The 17989-nt window shown below is 42.9% G+C and overlaps 2 protein-coding genes across 2 annotated transcripts in view; both read right to left on the reverse strand.

Moving 5' to 3' along the window:
• Positions 1 to 407: 407 nt before the first annotated feature.
• LOC109466638 (trypsin-like) lies at positions 408 to 3472 on the reverse strand. Its single transcript, XM_019764368.1, has 6 exons — positions 3316 to 3472; positions 2617 to 2860; positions 2091 to 2258; positions 1464 to 1582; positions 899 to 1053; positions 408 to 727 (listed from the first exon to the last, which is right to left on the reverse strand). Exons 1-6 carry the CDS (start codon positions 3362 to 3364, stop codon positions 557 to 559), a joined length of 906 nt encoding a protein of 301 aa, XP_019619927.1. The 5' UTR covers positions 3365 to 3472; the 3' UTR covers positions 408 to 556.
• An 899-nt stretch (positions 3473 to 4371) lies between these two features.
• The window catches only part of LOC109466730, a 14501-nt gene continuing 883 nt past the window's right edge, over positions 4372 to 17989 (reverse strand). Inside the window, exons 2-29 of the mRNA XM_019764489.1 lie at positions 17371 to 17458; positions 16901 to 16966; positions 16685 to 16777; positions 15921 to 16022; positions 15456 to 15530; positions 15021 to 15196; positions 14536 to 14635; positions 14066 to 14156; positions 13429 to 13504; positions 13170 to 13251; positions 12936 to 13004; positions 12444 to 12542; positions 12025 to 12094; positions 11581 to 11768; positions 11040 to 11164; positions 10674 to 10762; positions 10065 to 10352; positions 9456 to 9704; positions 9201 to 9245; positions 8641 to 8886; positions 8086 to 8357; positions 7482 to 7593; positions 6951 to 7141; positions 6507 to 6612; positions 6039 to 6287; positions 5554 to 5763; positions 4856 to 4999; positions 4372 to 4551 (exon numbers count right to left, since the gene is read on the reverse strand). Of these exons, the coding sequence (XP_019620048.1) occupies positions 4478 to 4551; positions 4856 to 4999; positions 5554 to 5763; positions 6039 to 6287; positions 6507 to 6612; positions 6951 to 7141; positions 7482 to 7593; positions 8086 to 8357; positions 8641 to 8886; positions 9201 to 9245; positions 9456 to 9704; positions 10065 to 10352; positions 10674 to 10762; positions 11040 to 11164; positions 11581 to 11768; positions 12025 to 12094; positions 12444 to 12542; positions 12936 to 13004; positions 13170 to 13251; positions 13429 to 13504; positions 14066 to 14156; positions 14536 to 14635; positions 15021 to 15196; positions 15456 to 15530; positions 15921 to 16022; positions 16685 to 16777; positions 16901 to 16966; positions 17371 to 17442 (3759 nt within the window). The 5' untranslated portion in view covers positions 17443 to 17458 and the 3' untranslated portion in view covers positions 4372 to 4477. The remainder of the gene's footprint in view (positions 4552 to 4855; positions 5000 to 5553; positions 5764 to 6038; positions 6288 to 6506; positions 6613 to 6950; positions 7142 to 7481; positions 7594 to 8085; positions 8358 to 8640; positions 8887 to 9200; positions 9246 to 9455; positions 9705 to 10064; positions 10353 to 10673; positions 10763 to 11039; positions 11165 to 11580; positions 11769 to 12024; positions 12095 to 12443; positions 12543 to 12935; positions 13005 to 13169; positions 13252 to 13428; positions 13505 to 14065; positions 14157 to 14535; positions 14636 to 15020; positions 15197 to 15455; positions 15531 to 15920; positions 16023 to 16684; positions 16778 to 16900; positions 16967 to 17370; positions 17459 to 17989) is intronic.

Consider the following 17989-nt stretch of genomic DNA (forward strand, 5'->3'; position numbering starts at 1 on the left):
AGTCTCTAGTTTATAGTGTCGCATACAATGGTTAACCGTTACTATTTGTGTGCCATCTTGACAATACACAATTGCACATATATTTACGCTGTGCATGGCATATGTCATTGGAAATAGATATGACTCAGAATACTATACGTTGTATATTACCATTGCCATTGAATAATGTACACACGACATCGTAAAGTTCCTTGCAAAAAAAGACCCCTTTACTAAGCGGCAAAGTACAGGTTGAATTGACAAAGTGCTTCCCCTTGTTGACTCTGTTCACCTCCTTACCGTGGGAACGGCGGCAAATGGGAAAAATTCGTACAACGCGTGCTGATGTAATATCGCAGGTCAGGTTAGGAGTTCAGAATCCATACAAAATGACATTACTAAAAAAAAAACATGAGCCCAAACATATGAGGTCACTATATTTCTAATTTGTTGATCGTACAAGCTACACGTAAGCCAGATCACAGACACAACTTTAGAGTCAACACGCTTTATTTCGCAGAGTGACGGCAGAACTACGTACTCCAGATCTGGGCCTGTCGGAGCACAGAGATTGACTCTAGTTGGACTGTATGGTCTGTTGGATCCAGCTCTTGAAGGCGGTGACCCGGGTGTAGGCGGAGGGCTTGTACTGCGCACCGCACGGCTGTTCACCCCAGCTGACGATCCCCTGCAGTTCCCAGCGAGTTCCGTCAGGGGACGGGCAAATAAACGGACCGCCGGAGTCTCCCTGGATAGGAAACATATAAAGGGCCTCAATACTACCAAAATTTCGGGAAGTGGATATTGGCGAAGTGGGGAAGTGGGGATTGGGGAATGGGAAGGAAGGGACAGTTTAGGCATGAAAAGGAAAATTGCACAGAAGATAATAAACTGGGAAACAAACAGACAACAGACTTACGTTACAGGCATCGTCCTGTCCATGGTCATACCCTGCACACACCATGATACTGCTGACCATCTCACTACCCCAGATGTAGTTCTGGCTGCAGTACCCGGGGTCCAGTATGGGGGCGTACGTCCACTTCAGAGTTGCGGAAAGAGGAGCCTGCCCCCCTAGTATTAGCCAGGCAAAAGGTTTAGGATTCAACATGGGCATTAAAACATTATTCTACCACGAATAGAATCAACAGTGACAGTATAAGATGCAAAACGCGACCTACAGGTCGCATACCTACTTCAACAGCAATATGTATAAGTGTAAGCTTTTTATAACCTTCCTCATCGCATCACTACAGTACACCTTGATTGACCAACCCAGACGGGGGCGTTATAAGCTACCAACCACCTTTGACCTGGAAAGCAACATGGTTCCTCAATTATCACGAAGAACATCAAAGGACCTGTCGAAAATTTGGTGAGTCTAACCCTTGAGTTGGAGAATATTTTCCTTTGTTTACATGATATTGCATGCATAACTATTGTATATATAAATATCAATTTTCTTGCTGGTACACCGTACGTACAGTACTGGGACTGGATGTCGTACACCCCCCATCCGCTCACGAGACAGTTGGACGTCCCGACGCTCGCGTCACGGTCAGGCAGGCAGATGTTGTTGACATAGTTGCTCACAGTTGCAGGACTGAATAGGAATAATTATAGTCTACAGGCATTGTGCTTGCAACGTCCGTGACGTGAACAGACGATGATATATATTGTAACTTTTGCTGTCAGACAAAAAACGCCTAAGTACAATGCCAAAAACTTGTGTTGTGAACTAGGCTTACAGTAATATTCCATGTAGACGTCAGTTTATGAATAGTGCATTCGTCTCATCACTAATAGGTACTGTTAGGCTGAAAGTTACTCTCCAAGCAGAGGTTTGGGTTTTGTATTATTTTAGCGTGTTTTAGACTTTTTTATCGAAGTTTCTTTCTTGCATTGCCATTGGAAAAAGATTCCAATGCATAAAGAACCCCCGATAAAAAAGCCTAAAACACGCCAAGAATAACCCAAAACCCAAACCTCTGCTGGAAGTCCACGGTGCCCTGCTCGAAAGCGAAAAAAACATGCAGCACTTAAACTACCGGTACCCGACCGGACATCGGTTCGGAGATGTTACTGTAGCATTACCGTAGTCAGTGACTAACCTGGAGAGTTTCATCAGCGCGACGTCGTTGCGAGGGAAACCCGCGGAGCTGGCGTGGTAGCTGGGGTGCATGATGATCTTGGAGACGGAAAACTCCTGCTCGCCGTTTTCATAGTACTGCAGGGACGCCAGACCTACACGGACCCGCCACAGGCCGGGGTTGGTCATTCTGTTAGGACACAGTTAATTGAAGGTGAGGGACAATCGTGAATATGTCGTACCAACAAATTTAAAAGTTGTTTTCCAACATAAGAAAAGTCGCCGTACACTGTTGTAGGCTGAAGATGGCAAAGCTTCGCTCGCGCTGAAAATTGTATTGGGCAAATGTGGTCACGTTTTAGAGTGGTCCTTATTGATGAGTACGACTATGACATGATATTTCTTGTCTTAAAGCATTATTGATACTGACGTTCTAATAATACCGTTAGAAGTATAGCATCTTCTTCGTCACTACCTTTTTTCCTACCAGGCTTCCTACAATGTACAGGTATCATACATTATCTATTAGATGAGGCGGGGTGGCCTACCCTTCCACGCAGTGTCCAGCAGTGATGACCCACTGGTTGTTGAACAGAGATCCTCCGCAGCCGTGAGACCCGCCCTGGGCGAGGTTCTGCAGACTGACCTGCCACGGGAACATGCCCTGCGAGCCGTACTGCCCGCCGATGATGCGCGCGTTCAGACCCACGGAGGGCACCCCGCAGTTGGCGTCGTTCTGCCCGCTACTGCTAAGGCCGGTACTGCCACCGCCGCCAAAAAGCCACTGAGCCTCTGTGAGAAGAAAAAGACTGTTGTCACATTCTTCGGAAAGGACTGATGTACACATACCCCTAGCCAGGATTTTGAATGGGGGTTTCTTCCCACTGTGTGAGGGACCAGCGAGCCTAGGCGCAAAGCGAGCACCGAAGGCGCGAGGTTCCTAGGGGGGTCCGGGACCCCAGAGGTCCGGGGAACCTTCCCACGTCCTCCCTGGCTACTGGCATGGCACACATATGACAAGAAATATAAATGGAACCTATATATGATACACAAAGATTGGACTGATAGTAGACAAAGACTGACCATATGGAAAAGAGGTAACATACACAACAAGGATGTATTCTATCTGTTGTAAATTGCATACATATATGACAACAAACTCATATTAGGATCTACGTATATTTTGAGAAAATTTCTACTTGCAATTTTGGCAGAGGATAGTTCGTTACACTTGTGGAACAACATACCTCCGGGTCGTGCTGCGGACAGCAGTATCGTAAAAGCCAACCAGAACATGTTGCCTGTTCCCTCAAGTCCTTCTGGCAAAACTGGCAGGATTCTTCAACAAAACGCCGACATCCAAGGTCCATCCGAACCTTTATCTGCCCTCTCAAATATTGTTTCTTCCGGGCTTTTGGATTGGATATCTTAAGCTACGTCATAAGTTCATGAGAAAGGTCACACATGTTGGCTTGGGGTAGATGGTGTGTAATAATTAGCCTCTACCAGGCATCGGGAGGCGGCTAGAAAGAGTAGAAATCGGCCAAATAGAGAGATAACATGCCAGGGGAGTTTGTCTGCTGGGAGAGAACATTTTGCCGCACCCGAAGTCGCCATTTCTTTGAAGTCCACTAACCGCTATCTTATAGTTGCCAAGTAGCTAAATTACTCTTTTATTACTTTGCGACTGGGCCGTGACGGGTGCTGCAAAACGTTGTCTCCCAGCAGACAAACTCCCCTGGCATGTTATCTCTCTATTTGGCCGATTTCTACTCTTTCTAGCCGCCTCCCGAAGCCTGGTAGAGGCCATGTAATAATGACCCACGACAATGTAGAACTTCATCTCTTTACGTTTATATAAACAGGTATAAAAGGTATACAATATTTTTTAAAATGGCAGAAATTGATATTGAGAGAACGTGTAAATAATGCGCATGGGAAGTGGAAGACGTTATCAACCATTCAGAAGCATTCTTTACACTAGACTAAGTATCTAAATGGAACCTAGCGGTTCTGTCCGGAATTACATCATACGATATAAAGTCCTCACGTGAAAAGCTTTAGATAAACTGTATGTTACGTAATGCACATGAGAAATGTATATCGCCTGTCTTGTCCGTTGTAACTTTTGATTTTGTACGCAAACTCTTTGCAGTTCATGGAGTCTTATCCCTACGGTAAGGTTTGCTTTTTGGTGTCACGAATAAAGAACTATTAGTATCGTTGCATTATATTTGACCGTTATATGCGTATGCAGGAACTCATGTGTGAATAACATGCATGATAATACATAAGGTATAGAATGTTGGGTATAACGATATATTGTCTACAAATAGTAAGATTGGTTCATGAATGGACTTTGCTGTCACCGCTAATCACTCCATCGCCCACGGCAGAGGAGGTTTCAAATCACGGGCCACCTTCTTCTGCCACCAACTGGCCACAGAATACTTGCACGTTGGCTGCAGTGCAGTTGTCATTTCCTGCAGGTAACGCATAGCACAGTGTTTAATACTCAACCCTACTTACATTGCAAGACTGTTCAAACCAATTAACAAAACTTTGGTAAGTCGCTGGATTATACTGTGCTTTGTTTATTACTATGCATTCTGTGCCATTGAAAAGCATGTCCCAAGTACGAATACGAACAGCCATTATTTGGGTGCTTTATTCAGACTGCATGTAGGTAGTGCTTACGTGATACAAAGCCATAGTTCCTTGTAGAGAGCAACTTCAGGAGAGAAAACATTCGCGTATGATTTCTTTATGTACACTATCAAGACTAACCTGTGCATCCGCCATACTTTCCGAAGGCCGTGTTGCCGAAATGGTCGATGAAGTTTTGTTTGACAGTCTGTCTGGACTCCTCATTCTCGCAATGGCCTTCATAGTACTGGTACTCGCTGCCTTTCTGGACATCGGCCACAGTGACTGTAGAAACGTGTAAGTTTAATTCGATGAAGAGTTTGGTGTTGTTAAGACAAAAGTGTATACAACGACATTAATCTGTTTGAGATTTGTAAAAAAAATCATATCCGTACGACTGTTTAACTCTTGTCACGCGGCACGGGGCCGAGTTATCCCTAATATGGGGTAGGGAATTTTCCCGACCAGCCTTCGTAACCCCTGCTTCTCCTATTGGGTCAGTTAGTCCTCACTACTTGTGAGAATTTGAGCTGGTCTCAATCATGATGTTTCTGACTCAGGGAGAAGAGCTGCTGTTACAGTTCTACTCGGTAACCCGTAACCCACGTCAGTGGATCAAACCATTCATAACCTTGCAGTGGCCTAACGGCCGTGTAACGTGGTGACCATTAAGTACAAAAAATACTGGATGGGAGTTGAACATGCCCTATTGTTACACAAATAGTCTCGACGCGCGTGGTCGACACAAAAACCGTGCCTAATGTACCATTCTCAGTAATGCTACACAGTTTCTCCTGGCCAGTCTTGACTTGAAGGTGCTACATGGGGGTGCTGCATACCTGTACAATCCGGCCATTTGGTTGCCATGCCAGGCGGGTCTGTTCGCCACTCCGAATTGGCACCGCAGACGTACAGGCGAGCTGGTTCCGCCGAGAAGTCATACGGCTCCTCGCACTGCACGGTGCAGAACTGGCCATAGAGCCACGCGTCACATGACAGGGCACCGTTCATTGGTGGATCCTGGTGCGGACACCTTAAAGCTATAGACGCTGAAAGATTCATGAAATAAAACAGGTTTTAACGCGTAAAATGACGCAACAGACAAAAATATACGCACGCAAGCACCCAATCAGTTATAATTTCTATGTCTATCGAGATACTAGCTACATAAAAAAAAACGAATCAAAAATTTCAAACTTAAATAGAAGGCTTATAAACTGTGAGAGAACCATTATTGAGTAAGCCCGATGTCTATGTACAACGTACGTTTTGCATTTCGACGTTTTGTGGCACAATCAACAGTGCCTTTGACTGGACGACTTACAGATTTCACATTGTGGCACATCGCAGTACTCCCAGCGTTTTTCAGCGTCTGTTGTGTAGCACCAGACGCCATGAGAGTCGAGGGGATTACGGCAGTAGTTGCTTTCCAGCCCCGATGAAGGGTAATTCTCTGGCCCCTTACTGTGCTCGTGCGGACTCTGACTATCCCACCGCTGACAGTGCCGGCCCGATTTGGTCGTGCTCTTCCTCCCTCGGTACGACGTGCCCTTCCCTTCCTGACAGGTTTCCCCTGGTTTCGGTAGTTTCAATAGATTAAATTGATGATAGAGACAATATGGTAATTAAGTGTGTGTGTGTGTGTGTGTGTGTGTGTGTGTGTGTGTGTGTGTGTGTGTGTGTGTGTGTGTGTCTCTGTGTGTCTGTGTGTCTGTGTGTGTGGACCTCATGGTCGCTCAACAATCTCCATCCAGTGAAAAAAGGGTATGATCAAGTCCATTTAGTAACCTACCCGTTGCGCTGTCTGTCTGACGTTCGCACTGCGGATGTGAGAGCAGGAGGTTCTTGTCCTCAGGCCAGCAGTGTCCGCACCAGCCTCCACATCGCGCTGTGGCAACCTGAAAAACAAATAGCTCTTAAACATTTGAACCATTCTTCCAGCATTCATCAGCATGACAACAGGCGTTAAACGTGCCTCTCTATTCTGCACATAGTGATTACACAGCTGTTTCAAAGATTACTCACAATATAAAACATTAATCTATGGTAATCTGACCACCAACAATAATTATCAAGCAATATGACGTAAAATAACGTGAGCGTAAATCAGCTATATTCTAAATGTGCGATTTTGTATCACCTTCACCACCCAAATCTGCATTTCTAGCATCTTTTTCATTCATTTGACGCATGGCATACCTCTCTAGCATCACGTTGTAGGCAAGGGACTCTTTACCTTTCGGTCCTCAGAGATGAACATGTCATTGATGGCGATATAGTCCGGATGTCGCTCCTCCATGACCCAGTGGACGCCAGGTGCCAGCTCTAGCTCAGTTCCCGTCAGGTTCACCTGAAACGTTCCCTTGGCACATCCCTGTTTCCAGGAGTAACAGTCACCGGCCTCCGCATAAGATACATTGTTGTCACCTGGTCAGATACAAAACGCCATTTGATAAATTGAAACTCAACTGAAACCCATTCAACAATCAGATCTGCTACCTAAACAGCACATTTAAAAACAACATGTTAACAGTACATGCTATAATTGTGCGTAGTCTGTTTGGCATACAACATGCAGTGTTGTTCATCTATCAAAACAACATGAACATTTCATCATTGAATAATGACAGTGCAGCATATCATTATATCTGACCTGATGGCTAAATACACACTGACAGTGTTTATGAAGCTGCTAAAGTCCGTACTAGCTGCACTGCAAATTAGCAAAAAATACATGTATAATGATATCCTTGGAATGACTACCTACCAATGGTTCGGGCAAAGGTGTAGTCATCCCGGATAACCTTGATCCTTGAGTTTTCAAATTTGATTCTAACCTTACTGAACGTTGTGGTACCGGCACGACTAGAATATGGATTCTGGGGGATTCAATACAGGGTTGTGATATTTTAAAATATTGTACTGAAGGAAACACTCTGGACATGAGGTTTACTTTACTCATTGTGGCACTTGCGTAATATTAACTCTGTGGCTATTGGCAGCCTGTGTAACACAAACTCTCACTCTCCAGGGCTGTATGCAGCCCGTTCACCATAGAATTTAAGCCTGGATACTGGTTCATATAAGAAGAAAAGCTCACGATTCTTTATTACTTTGAAAATCAGTGTATATGGTAGGAGCTCTCAGACTGTTACTATCAAACGCATTTGCAACAGACTTGTTCGTAGTACAGTTCCCGTACTATCAACAGGTGCTCCATGTTAGCAGAAATGTATAATTGGATCAATAGAATTGGCATGCGTATGTATCTAGTGTTGGCCATCAAGCGTCTAGGGGTCTGACCAGAAGAAGGGCTGCTAGCATATAGAAGTGATTTTGTCAGGCTAATTCTTCTTGTGTTAATCTCTCACCTGTAACGGGCCGTCGCATTCTCCTCCAAAGGCGTCCGTCAAACGATCGGCAAAGATCATGGCGTAGTTACTCTCCGGACCAGACGGTAGGGACAGGAACTCTTGTGGGGTTCCGGACGCCATGTTGTGGCAATAGACGCGGATGGATACATCTGTGCACGTTGAAAAAGGGTAGAATGTGTACTCCCCATCCGTGTCGGCCAGGTGGTGGGACTTCACTTCTGCGCATGATGCAGCCCTCACACGATGCAGCCCTGATGCCCTGACGGTAGCTGTGAAGAAAAACACCCTTGATGAAAGTAGACGTTGTTGCAAGTGATTACACGAAAAAGGTAATTCGGTTAGTTGGTTACTGTGCTTACATACAGGAATATATGAGATATTTCGCATATCAAAACGTGCCGTGAAATGCAAAATTGTAAACTTGATCATTGTTCGGCGAAATCATATGTATAAGTATCATATTGTATTACATTATATCGTGTTATGTCGGATCATACAATATTACATTTTATCTTTCATCATACAATATCTGCCAGTAACAACGATACTCACGGGGACACTTGGGTATCGCGCAGTAGTTCCACCTTTCCTCAGCCGAAGTCGTGTAACACCACGGGCGAATGTCGGTACCACTGTTGGGGTTTCTGCAGTAGTTGTTGGTGAGGTTAGCGTCGGGGTAGTTGTCAGCTGTGTACGTGTGTACGTGGGGGGTCTGTGATGACCACTCCTGACATGTCAGACCTGACCATGTCAGATTGGTTTTTCCCCGATATGACCCTCCACTGCCAGTGTAACACTCTGGAAAAAGGACTAGCATTATGCTACAGTCACATTTTTAAATCTTTGCCCTTGTTAATGTGTTTCCGCTCAGCACTGCTAAATGAAGGAAGGATTATATCTTCCTTCAACAAGTCGATCTGGAAATTTTGAAGACTGCGCTTTAAACTGAAATGTTTAAATGATAATTGAATGTTCATAGATTGTTTTTTTTTAACTTTTTTAATTTAAGCATGGACAAAGACAAAAAAGCAAGTCTATGATTACATGCAAAGTGTTTTCGTCAGGTGTTAATGCATTAGCTCAAGTCTAATGTTGAAATTCTGTTCTCTCACCTCTCGCATCCATGTTTTGAACTTCTTGACCGACCTTCTCCAACTCTAAAGAAGGTAGATAATATAGCTAACTGTTAGTTAATTTATAACAAAGTTAGAGAGATAGAAAGATAGTCATTAAATGTAATGACCGTGGTATATGCTGCTCGATTATTTTTGCAGGAGGTTAAGTGTACAATAAATGCAACTTTGCGGCCGTTGTTATCCTTTAAAAAACGAGCTGTAATGGTGTCCATCAAAAGACAGAACCCATACCGCCGCCACACTTCGGTACAGGGCACCAGTCCCAGCGTTGATCAGGATCCGATGTATAGCACCAGACCGCGTCTTCTCCGTCAGGGTTGCGGCAGTAGTTTTCCTCCAGCCCGGCCGAGGGGTAGTTGGATGGTGTCCGTGTGTGCTCGTGAGGCGTTTGGCTGTCCCAGCGCTGACAACGCCTCCCCGATACGGTCGTGAACCACTCGCCTCGATAGGAAGCGCCGCTGCCCTCTTGGCACGTCTCATCTGAAATAAGGAGTATTACTAACGACAAAAAATTATGCTATCAATTGGTATTTGTCATTTCGCCATTACCTAATGTACTAACTTTGTGCATGCATAAGACTGGTGTCAGGATATATCAACTAACAAGAATCCGGAGATCTCATACCTCCATGAAATATGTACATGATTTGGGGGAATTTGCCTCATTGCTTATGGAAATAAGGTCGTAAATAACATAATTTAGTTTAATCTATGGTTTTTCCAAACTCAAATTACAATGTTTTGCGTGTGAAATTCCTATCCGTTGGCAGTATTTAATTTCAACATGTCCTCATTAATTATTCAAATGATCTCTATGCTATACATGCTAATAATACTCACCTGTGACACAGCGGTATGATACCTCCAAGTACTTCTGCACCCCGTGACAGGGATCACCGAAGACGTCGTTGCTCGCTGCCACTGTGCACTGCTGACTGCCCTGGCAGGCGGCCCTCACCTCGGCCAGGCTGGTGTCTGCGCGGCAGTCATCTCTACATGTGGAGCAGGGACAGGAGTGGGAGATGGACGTCCGTCCGTAGGTCGCCTCCACAATGAAGAGCGTCTTTCCGTCCGAGCAAGACAGATGTAGGGTGTCCCTCTCGCAGGTGGTGGCTGTTTCTGTATCAATTGAGAAAGAGGTGGGAAGGCAACATAAATGAATGATCCGGACTGAGTTTAGCTGAAGCCATGAGAGCAGCGGAAGACAGGGCTGAGTGGCCAGGAGGATAGTCGATGAAGTCATGGTGCCCCAACGACCCTCAACGCCATTTTTAGGCAAAAAAGCTACATTTTGCGATTCAAATTGTCTGAAATCAAAATATATCTAAGAATAATCAGAACGACGAAACTTGTTAGAAAGAAGTTCGTCAATTATGGCCACGAATGAGATCATTTGCTATTTGCTACTTGCCTGTCTATTATTGTGGAATCCCATTTTTAAGATCATACCTTGCGAAAGAAATTCGTATTTCACCACAAAGTGGCTATCAAATGATGAATCACTGCGGAACCTTAGTATCATCTTATTAGTGGAGGACCTGAAAATAAAGGTAGATAAGAAGTAAAACATAACATGTCAGCTAATGTCCATTTGACCAATGATCCATTGTCAAAGAATGCTGATCATGACATGTAATTTCTTCTGCATAATCATTGTGATGGCTTATATTATTGATTCACTCCTTTGCAATACATGTACAAATACACAATAAGTGTACAAATGCATGATGCAACTGATGCTAAGTTAGTTACACTAACGCTTTTTACACGTATATTATTTCAAAATCATATTATTTCCTGTAAAGTAAGACTTACGTGATGACAGGATCCCGTAACGGTGTACAGTAGCGGCCCAACAGCGGTGACGTCACCTCCCCTCCGTCCCGTACTTCCAGCCAGTCGTACGGACATCCGATCCAAACGTCGAAATACTCCGACTTCTGTGGATCAATGATAACGTGGGAAACGTATCGATAACGGCTCGATGATGATCAAGATCAAGTTGTTAAAAAAAGGAAATCACAACGCTATATCTTCTTAGTGTTGAGAGATAGAATTTCCAGTTGTTCCATCTCAAAAAGTGCATCGATTTTTCAACTGCATCCCTTCTTAGAAATTCAGCGGATAGTGTAGAATTCCTGGCAATTTTGATCAATCACTTAACCCAGTCCCACGAACCCCCCAAAACGCGATTGGTTAAAAGTGCCAGGAATTCTACACTATCTGCTGTCTCTGTTGCTTTCGAACAAAGTTTTAACTATCTGTAACGTTATATGTAAACTATCAACATAGATTAAGCTTCATATATTTCATGGAGGAAAATTCATAGGTAACGTAAGCATCATCCCTGTCTCACCATCTGAGGTATTATCAAGTGGACCTTGATCGTGTGGCCCACTGGAGCGTGAAGGAGCCAACTGAACACGGTGTTGGGAGGAGTCATCTTCCCTGGTATCTTGATATTCTGGGGTGTCACCTGTCCGAAGGGAAACGGCTCTATGGTGCCTGAGGCAGGTGCGGTGATCTCCGTATAGTCTGCCGAGGCTGCCAAAATGTTCAAAGTACTTATTACTCGATGTATTATTAATTATTCAAATTGATTTGCATTATGAATGGCAGTTTGTTTAAAGTCAATTAAAGCAAAATATGATTACAGATATTCACTTGGTTAGGGCAATAGTATAGCTTCAAAGGATAACTACTAAAATTCTGTGCAAGGAAGAGAAAAATGACATAAAGACAACCATTTTAGTCTGCCTTGAATTTGTTTCTGTTAGCTTGAAAGGTTAGAATGACTTACCATGGCAAAATGGAGCCCACACACGTTTGTCCGTAATGGTTGGATTGACGGGACAGCTTTGCAAGTCAACCTATCACAACAGCAGAATTGATGATAATCAAGCACAGTCCAACAGCTGAAGTATATAACTGTGAACCTGAATGCTCAAAATACGCCACCTTCTGGGGGTGTGGCGTGAGAAACGGGAAAAGGAGATAGAATATACATGTACATCGGGGCCTAAAAACCCTCCATGAAAGAGACGGGGTCGGTACTAACTTCCAATCACATTTGGCCCGTTGCGCACGTCACACTTTCGGCAGGTCACGTGTTCTGAAAAATTCAGGTCCTCACTTATCCTGAAGAAGACCAGAAGTACCAGTTGAAAAGTTGTTGAGGGATTTCGTGTGATGAAATCAGGTTTAATTGTTCGTTTGTACCTTGCAGTTCTTGCAGCAGGTCTGGCCATCAGAGCACTCCGCACCGTGTTTCAGTTTACATATCTGGCCGTCACAACATGGATCACTCTTCAGGCAGTTCTGTACTTTGCACAAATGCATAAGACGCATAAAATGCATAAAATATGTATTATCTTGCAACGAATATGTAGTTATGGCGTAATACATTCACAATGCATTATACATGGTGTTTTTCTGTCATTTTCGATGAAGATTGTACATTCTATAGCCAAGGGTGTACTTAAGTGTAAATAATCAAGAAAGGGCTTACAAGATTTTTGTAAAATTTTGTTGAACATAGCCATGAACTAATGAGCCCGACAACGATACCATGTGCTCGTCAAGAAAAAGGTTACTAGTATTTTTAAATACTAGTTAAATTAAAATTTAGATACAGGATGTCAATTCTTCAGAATGAGATTGATTTGAATTAGTAGGTCTGTGAGATGTAGGAGTGAAACCGTCAGTTCTTACCTGGTCCGAACCACAGTCACATTCCTCCCCGTGGTCAAGAATCCCGTTTCCACATTTGTACACCTCCTCCTAAAAAGGCAAACCAGAAATTTAACGTGATCCTTGAAAAGAATTACATCCGAAATAAAATACAAGAGACAATTCTCCATAATGTGACAACGAGTCCTTTTATAACACATAAGTATAACTATATCATGATTATATGCTATGTTAAAATGGCAATGTAACCCATACTTGTGGCGGTTTCTTCTCCAAGCAGGCAAAGTTGTTTTCCCTGATGCCATCAAAGAACGCTTGGCCAAACGACTTCGGGTACCTAGAGTAGAGTAGAACAAACACGAAATGCTAAACGAATAAATGGGTAAAATTACAGGGCCACTCGTTTATATCCTTCATTCTACGCTACGTCTACGTTATTTATGAAGTTTAATAAACATCAATGTAATCATCAATTGATTTTTGATAAAAATTACTCCAGTCAATATAGACTTACTCATTCCCACCCATTGTGCATGCAGATCCAAACAGCTTCTTGGTAGGGCACGGCGAGTCGCCATCATCCAGGGGGTCTTGGGTATCCAAGAGGAAAGATTAGACAAATCCATCAACCAACTAATATGGAATTGATGTCTGCAAATTGTAATCAAAACTGCGTGCATTTGTTTGCTTGTTTCGCATAACCGGTAAACCACCGTTTTAGGCGTAACACACCACATCTTTGTACATGTAAGTACAAGCTGCGTAAGACCGGACTGTAAGGCTTGAACCGGAAGGACTCCTGCTCTTTTCGTTAAGTGCGGTGGGTTCTTTAATGTGCGTGGGGTGTGGCTCTCCCCCAAAACTCTAACCATAATATGTTCCATGTTTTGTTTTGACGCATGGCGAATTTTATAACATTCCATTTTCTTCAGTTATGCTGTTAAATCACAGACAGCAAAGACAAACACAAACCCTACCGACAACATAATCTTGTTGGCATAGGTAATAATTGCATGATGGTATTAATGGTTAGCACATAGAGATGTCAAATTGAATACCTTGATTGACAGACGTGTAAGATTAAGAGATGAATGCTATTCTACTGACTATGACATACGTGCTCTTTAGATAGTCCAAACTAGTAAACTGACCATATGGATGTCCGACGAAGAACTGATGTCCCATCTCATGGGTCAGCACATCGATGTAGTCTGCGGGTCTGCCGGTTGTTATGGCGGTTGACTATGCAAATTAGATCAGCAGTTTTAATTCTACGTAAGGTTATAGTTAAAGTAAAAGCCCTTCTATCAATGTTACATATGGTGGCACCCATCAACCGATTCAATAGACGTGTGCAACCACAGCAATGAGTCGATTGGTGGTAGCCTATTATTTTTTTTTATCTAACTAACGTTCTTTTTCCAAAATTCTAAGTACAAAGAAAACCAGTATGTACCAGTCTTTAGTCAGAGCTTGAACTCACGACCTACCGACCTACCGAATGTGAACACTCCACCCACTTGGCCATTGCTCTGGTCGGTTCTATATAAGCGATACTGCAATAGTTCAATCTTTCTCTGGTGCAAACTTATTTATTTGACGAATAATAAATGTAGCTCACCCCACTAATGATGAAGGGGAAGTTGTCCACACTCTCCATCTGACAAAGGTCTCCCATTCCTGCACCGGTGGCTTTGGTTCCGTGGAAATAGGGAGGGCCACTGAACAAAAGGAACCTGTCAATGTTACTAATTGTTGTAATACAGGTTGTAGCGCATGCTAGTATAGAGTTTTAATGGTTTAAAATCACCCAATTTAGTTATTTCCTAAATATATTCTTTATCTTTGCTCTGAAAGATGCCATTATGTTAACGCCACAGTGTCACAATTTCACCATTGTCCTATTTTCTAATATATAGCTATAAGCAATGTCCACGGCAATAAGCCAGTGCAAACCAGGTGCGCAATGGCATGTCCCGTATGATGCATTGTGGTCTAAGAACAAATGTCAAGGTCCAAGGGTCCTTAATCTTTGACCCCTGCACATGTGCACTTGGACCTGAGAACTGGTTTATTGACATGCCATATTGTTACAAATGTACGTACGTGATGAATGTTGCTGTATCGAATTTGTGGACAGGTCGCAGGTCATTCCAGATGTACTCGCTGACGTTTGGCTTGAGATAGTCATAGTAATGAGGGTTCTCTTCTTCTCCTGGCCAATATTTGTCCAGAATCTCAACTCCACTCAGGAGCACGCGAAAGTTGATCGTCCTGTAGGCCTGCAATTGGACAGAAAAACAAAAGTCTGAATGACAAATAAAACCTTATGAATGTATGTTGTACGTTGTACTGATTTTGACATATCCTTCACATAACAGTTTCTTATATTTATACACCATTCACAATGCGAGACAGTAGGCTGTAAATGAAGGTAAAGGCTCGTAATATTGTTATCAATCAAGACACTGGTTTATGATGGTTTATTTTGCTCGCACTATGCCAAAGGAAATATATAATATATTATACATAGTATTTTACCTTATCGAGAATTGCGACTGCCTCCATTGCGTGGTTCTCAATTGCAGCTCGATCACCGAGGAACACTTTGTCAAACTGTGAGGATAAGAAAAGATAAGTTAACAAGTTCTCCTATTTCAAAGTCTACATCAAACGCGACCTTGAGGATCTAAAAGCCAAAACCTACGCCCACTTCTTTACAATAAAATAACACTGGGAGCGTTGAAAAATCCATAGCTTGCCCAGAACACGAGATAACACCAAAACCATCATGCATTCTCAACCTCTTGAATTGTGCTGTCTACAAAGTCACAAAATATTAATATCGCGAAACAAAAATCTATTTAGTGAAGGTACTAGCTAGGTAATACATTATGGTTTGATGCTTTAGTTACGTATTAGGTCGTCTCATGCTCACGTTTTGTGGGATATTTCAGCGTTTGTACAAAACTATGCCTTGTCATTCGTGCAACATCTTAGACTTACAGCATTCTTGTTGTAGATGAAGAGCATTCTGACGTAACGGGTCGGCCAGTCCACGGCAAAATTCCCGTCGTTCAGTAGGTAGTAGGGGACTTCTGGCCAGGTCTGTACAGGGAAGATCATGTGTGTAAAGCCTCTGTCACACAATGATTCACGAATTTGGCCTCCCGAACACTAGCCGAACGCCCGCCGACCATGGTCAGGAGTGGGTCGCGATCGGCGCAAAGTCGGCTGGCGTTCGGCGAATTCAGCTACAGTTCGGCTGCTACAACCGAATGTTTCAAACTGTTTAAAACATAAGTGAGTCATTCGGGAGGTTTGATCTTAGTTGGCTGGTTTTCGACCGTAAGTCAGCAGAACACCTCAGTGGTCGGAGCGTGTTAAGGGATCAAATTTGACTCCAATTTAACTCAAATTTCGACTCATATAGAAAGGTAGGCATGGCCTAGATCTTGTCAGAGTGCTCCCGAACACCAGCCGACCTGTTCAGCTGGTACCGGTGTTCGGGAAGGAATTCGTGGGACGTTCGTGAAAGTGTGACAGGGGCTTAAAGGGACGTGGCCGTGCTATATCGTTGTTTACCCGCCATGTTTTTGTGCGCTATTTGCATTTCAGTGAATCATAGCTCAAGCTCAATTATTGAACGCGTCCTCTGGCCATTCAACTAATCACTAGTGCTAGCTGGTCAATGGTATTACCGACTATTAGTATAAATCAATATCACAGACAGGTCTATGACAAGTCACTCCTTTTGTGTATTAGTGTACCTTTAAGGTCTTGAAGCATTCGTGGTAGTTGCACAGACGAGAGTCGTTCCAAAAAGGAATGTCTCGTCGTTGCTGCTCTTGCAATTCCTGCACCTAAATTGAAACATTGATCAGCTTTAAGGCATCTCAATAAACGGTAGGAAACAAAATTATTTTCCTTGCGTGTATGTTTTAGCTATTTATAACAATTAAAATTGAGTTGAAGAATTTATTTACCTCTACATCTGCTGTCCTTGTTTCATCTTCGTCATCAACATCGTCAGGCATTCTGCTGATCACCTCCTGCAAAAGGTGGTCTTAGTAAGTTGGTGTAGCCTTGCGAAATGGAAACTGCATTCTATATCTATTTCTTCACTTTACTCATATCATGATTAGGTGAAAATGAGTATGGATAGTATAGCAGGAGGGATTTAGCCTCCTGTCTGACCATATATATATATATATATATATGAATGTGTTTGAGTACGTAAGAATTAACAGAGGAGACCATATGCGAAGAAGCCTGGGTACCATCCTACTTGTATGCCGGGTCTCCTACACTCGCTTCCCTACTTGTTGTTTTCCCTACAATGTTTACTATATGCGAAGGTAAACATCGTGGATTTGCTTTTCAAATGTTACCTTTTTTGTGAATATTGTTTTTCATAATACAGATGGACTGGATAATACAATGAAACATATCTTACCTTTATCTTTGTTGCGCGAAGGGTTGTGAAAAGTGACGCAATCATAAGGACGTTGAGCCACAGATTCGCCATCGCGTAAAAAAACACCCTTCAACAAAGGAAAGGATACTTATAAGTCGAAGGGTCAAGGTGTCAGAAATTCATGATACTCAAGATTTGTAAAATGAAAGTGGCATTTTGCACCAAGGAGATGTTTTTCATATAACACCACAAACTAAGGTATTCTGTACTATAGTACTAGTTATGTTACGTCGACGTCTAACCCCTAAACAGCCTGTATAGTAAGCGTCTTACACCTAAACAGCCTGTATAGTAAGCGTCTTACACCTAAACAGCCTGTAAAGTATATTGTCAAGAGCTCAACACATGATCATGCCTCTTTTTGTTTCCTGATTATGGATGGCCATGCCCGTAACCAGGGCTTTTTATCTAAAAGTCCAAGATTTTCGTTTAAAAGGTGGACTAATTTCTATCATACGCGAGGCTGGAACCCTTGAAAAACTGCTCACTTTAAATTTGTCATTGAATAAAAAGTTAGCTCTGATTTTTCTTTTGAAATCCTCAGAAGAACACAGGAAATGCCATTTCAGAAGGTTTGATTTTCACAATTTTCCACCCC

The sequence above is a fragment of the Branchiostoma belcheri genome, unplaced genomic scaffold, assembly GCF_001625305.1.
Source record: "Branchiostoma belcheri isolate BF01 breed outbred unplaced genomic scaffold, Haploidv18h27 scaffold17, whole genome shotgun sequence".
NCBI classification, from domain to species: domain Eukaryota; kingdom Metazoa; phylum Chordata; class Leptocardii; order Amphioxiformes; family Branchiostomatidae; genus Branchiostoma; species Branchiostoma belcheri.

What these genes read in the sequence shown, in the direction of transcription:
- LOC109466638 (XM_019764368.1), bottom strand. Translation starts at nt 3,364, where the DNA reads ATGTTCTGGTTGGCTTTTACGATACTGCTGTCCGCAGCACGACCCGGA. An exon ending in GTCCGCAGCACGACCCGGAG is followed by an intron (nt 2,861 to 3,315) that starts GTATGTTGTTCC and finishes TTCTTCTCACAG; the next exon opens with AGGCTCAGTGGCTTTTTGGC. An exon ending in GCGCTGATGAAACTCTCCAG is followed by an intron (nt 1,583 to 2,090) that starts GTTAGTCACTGA and finishes ATTCCTATTCAG; the next exon opens with TCCTGCAACTGTGAGCAACT.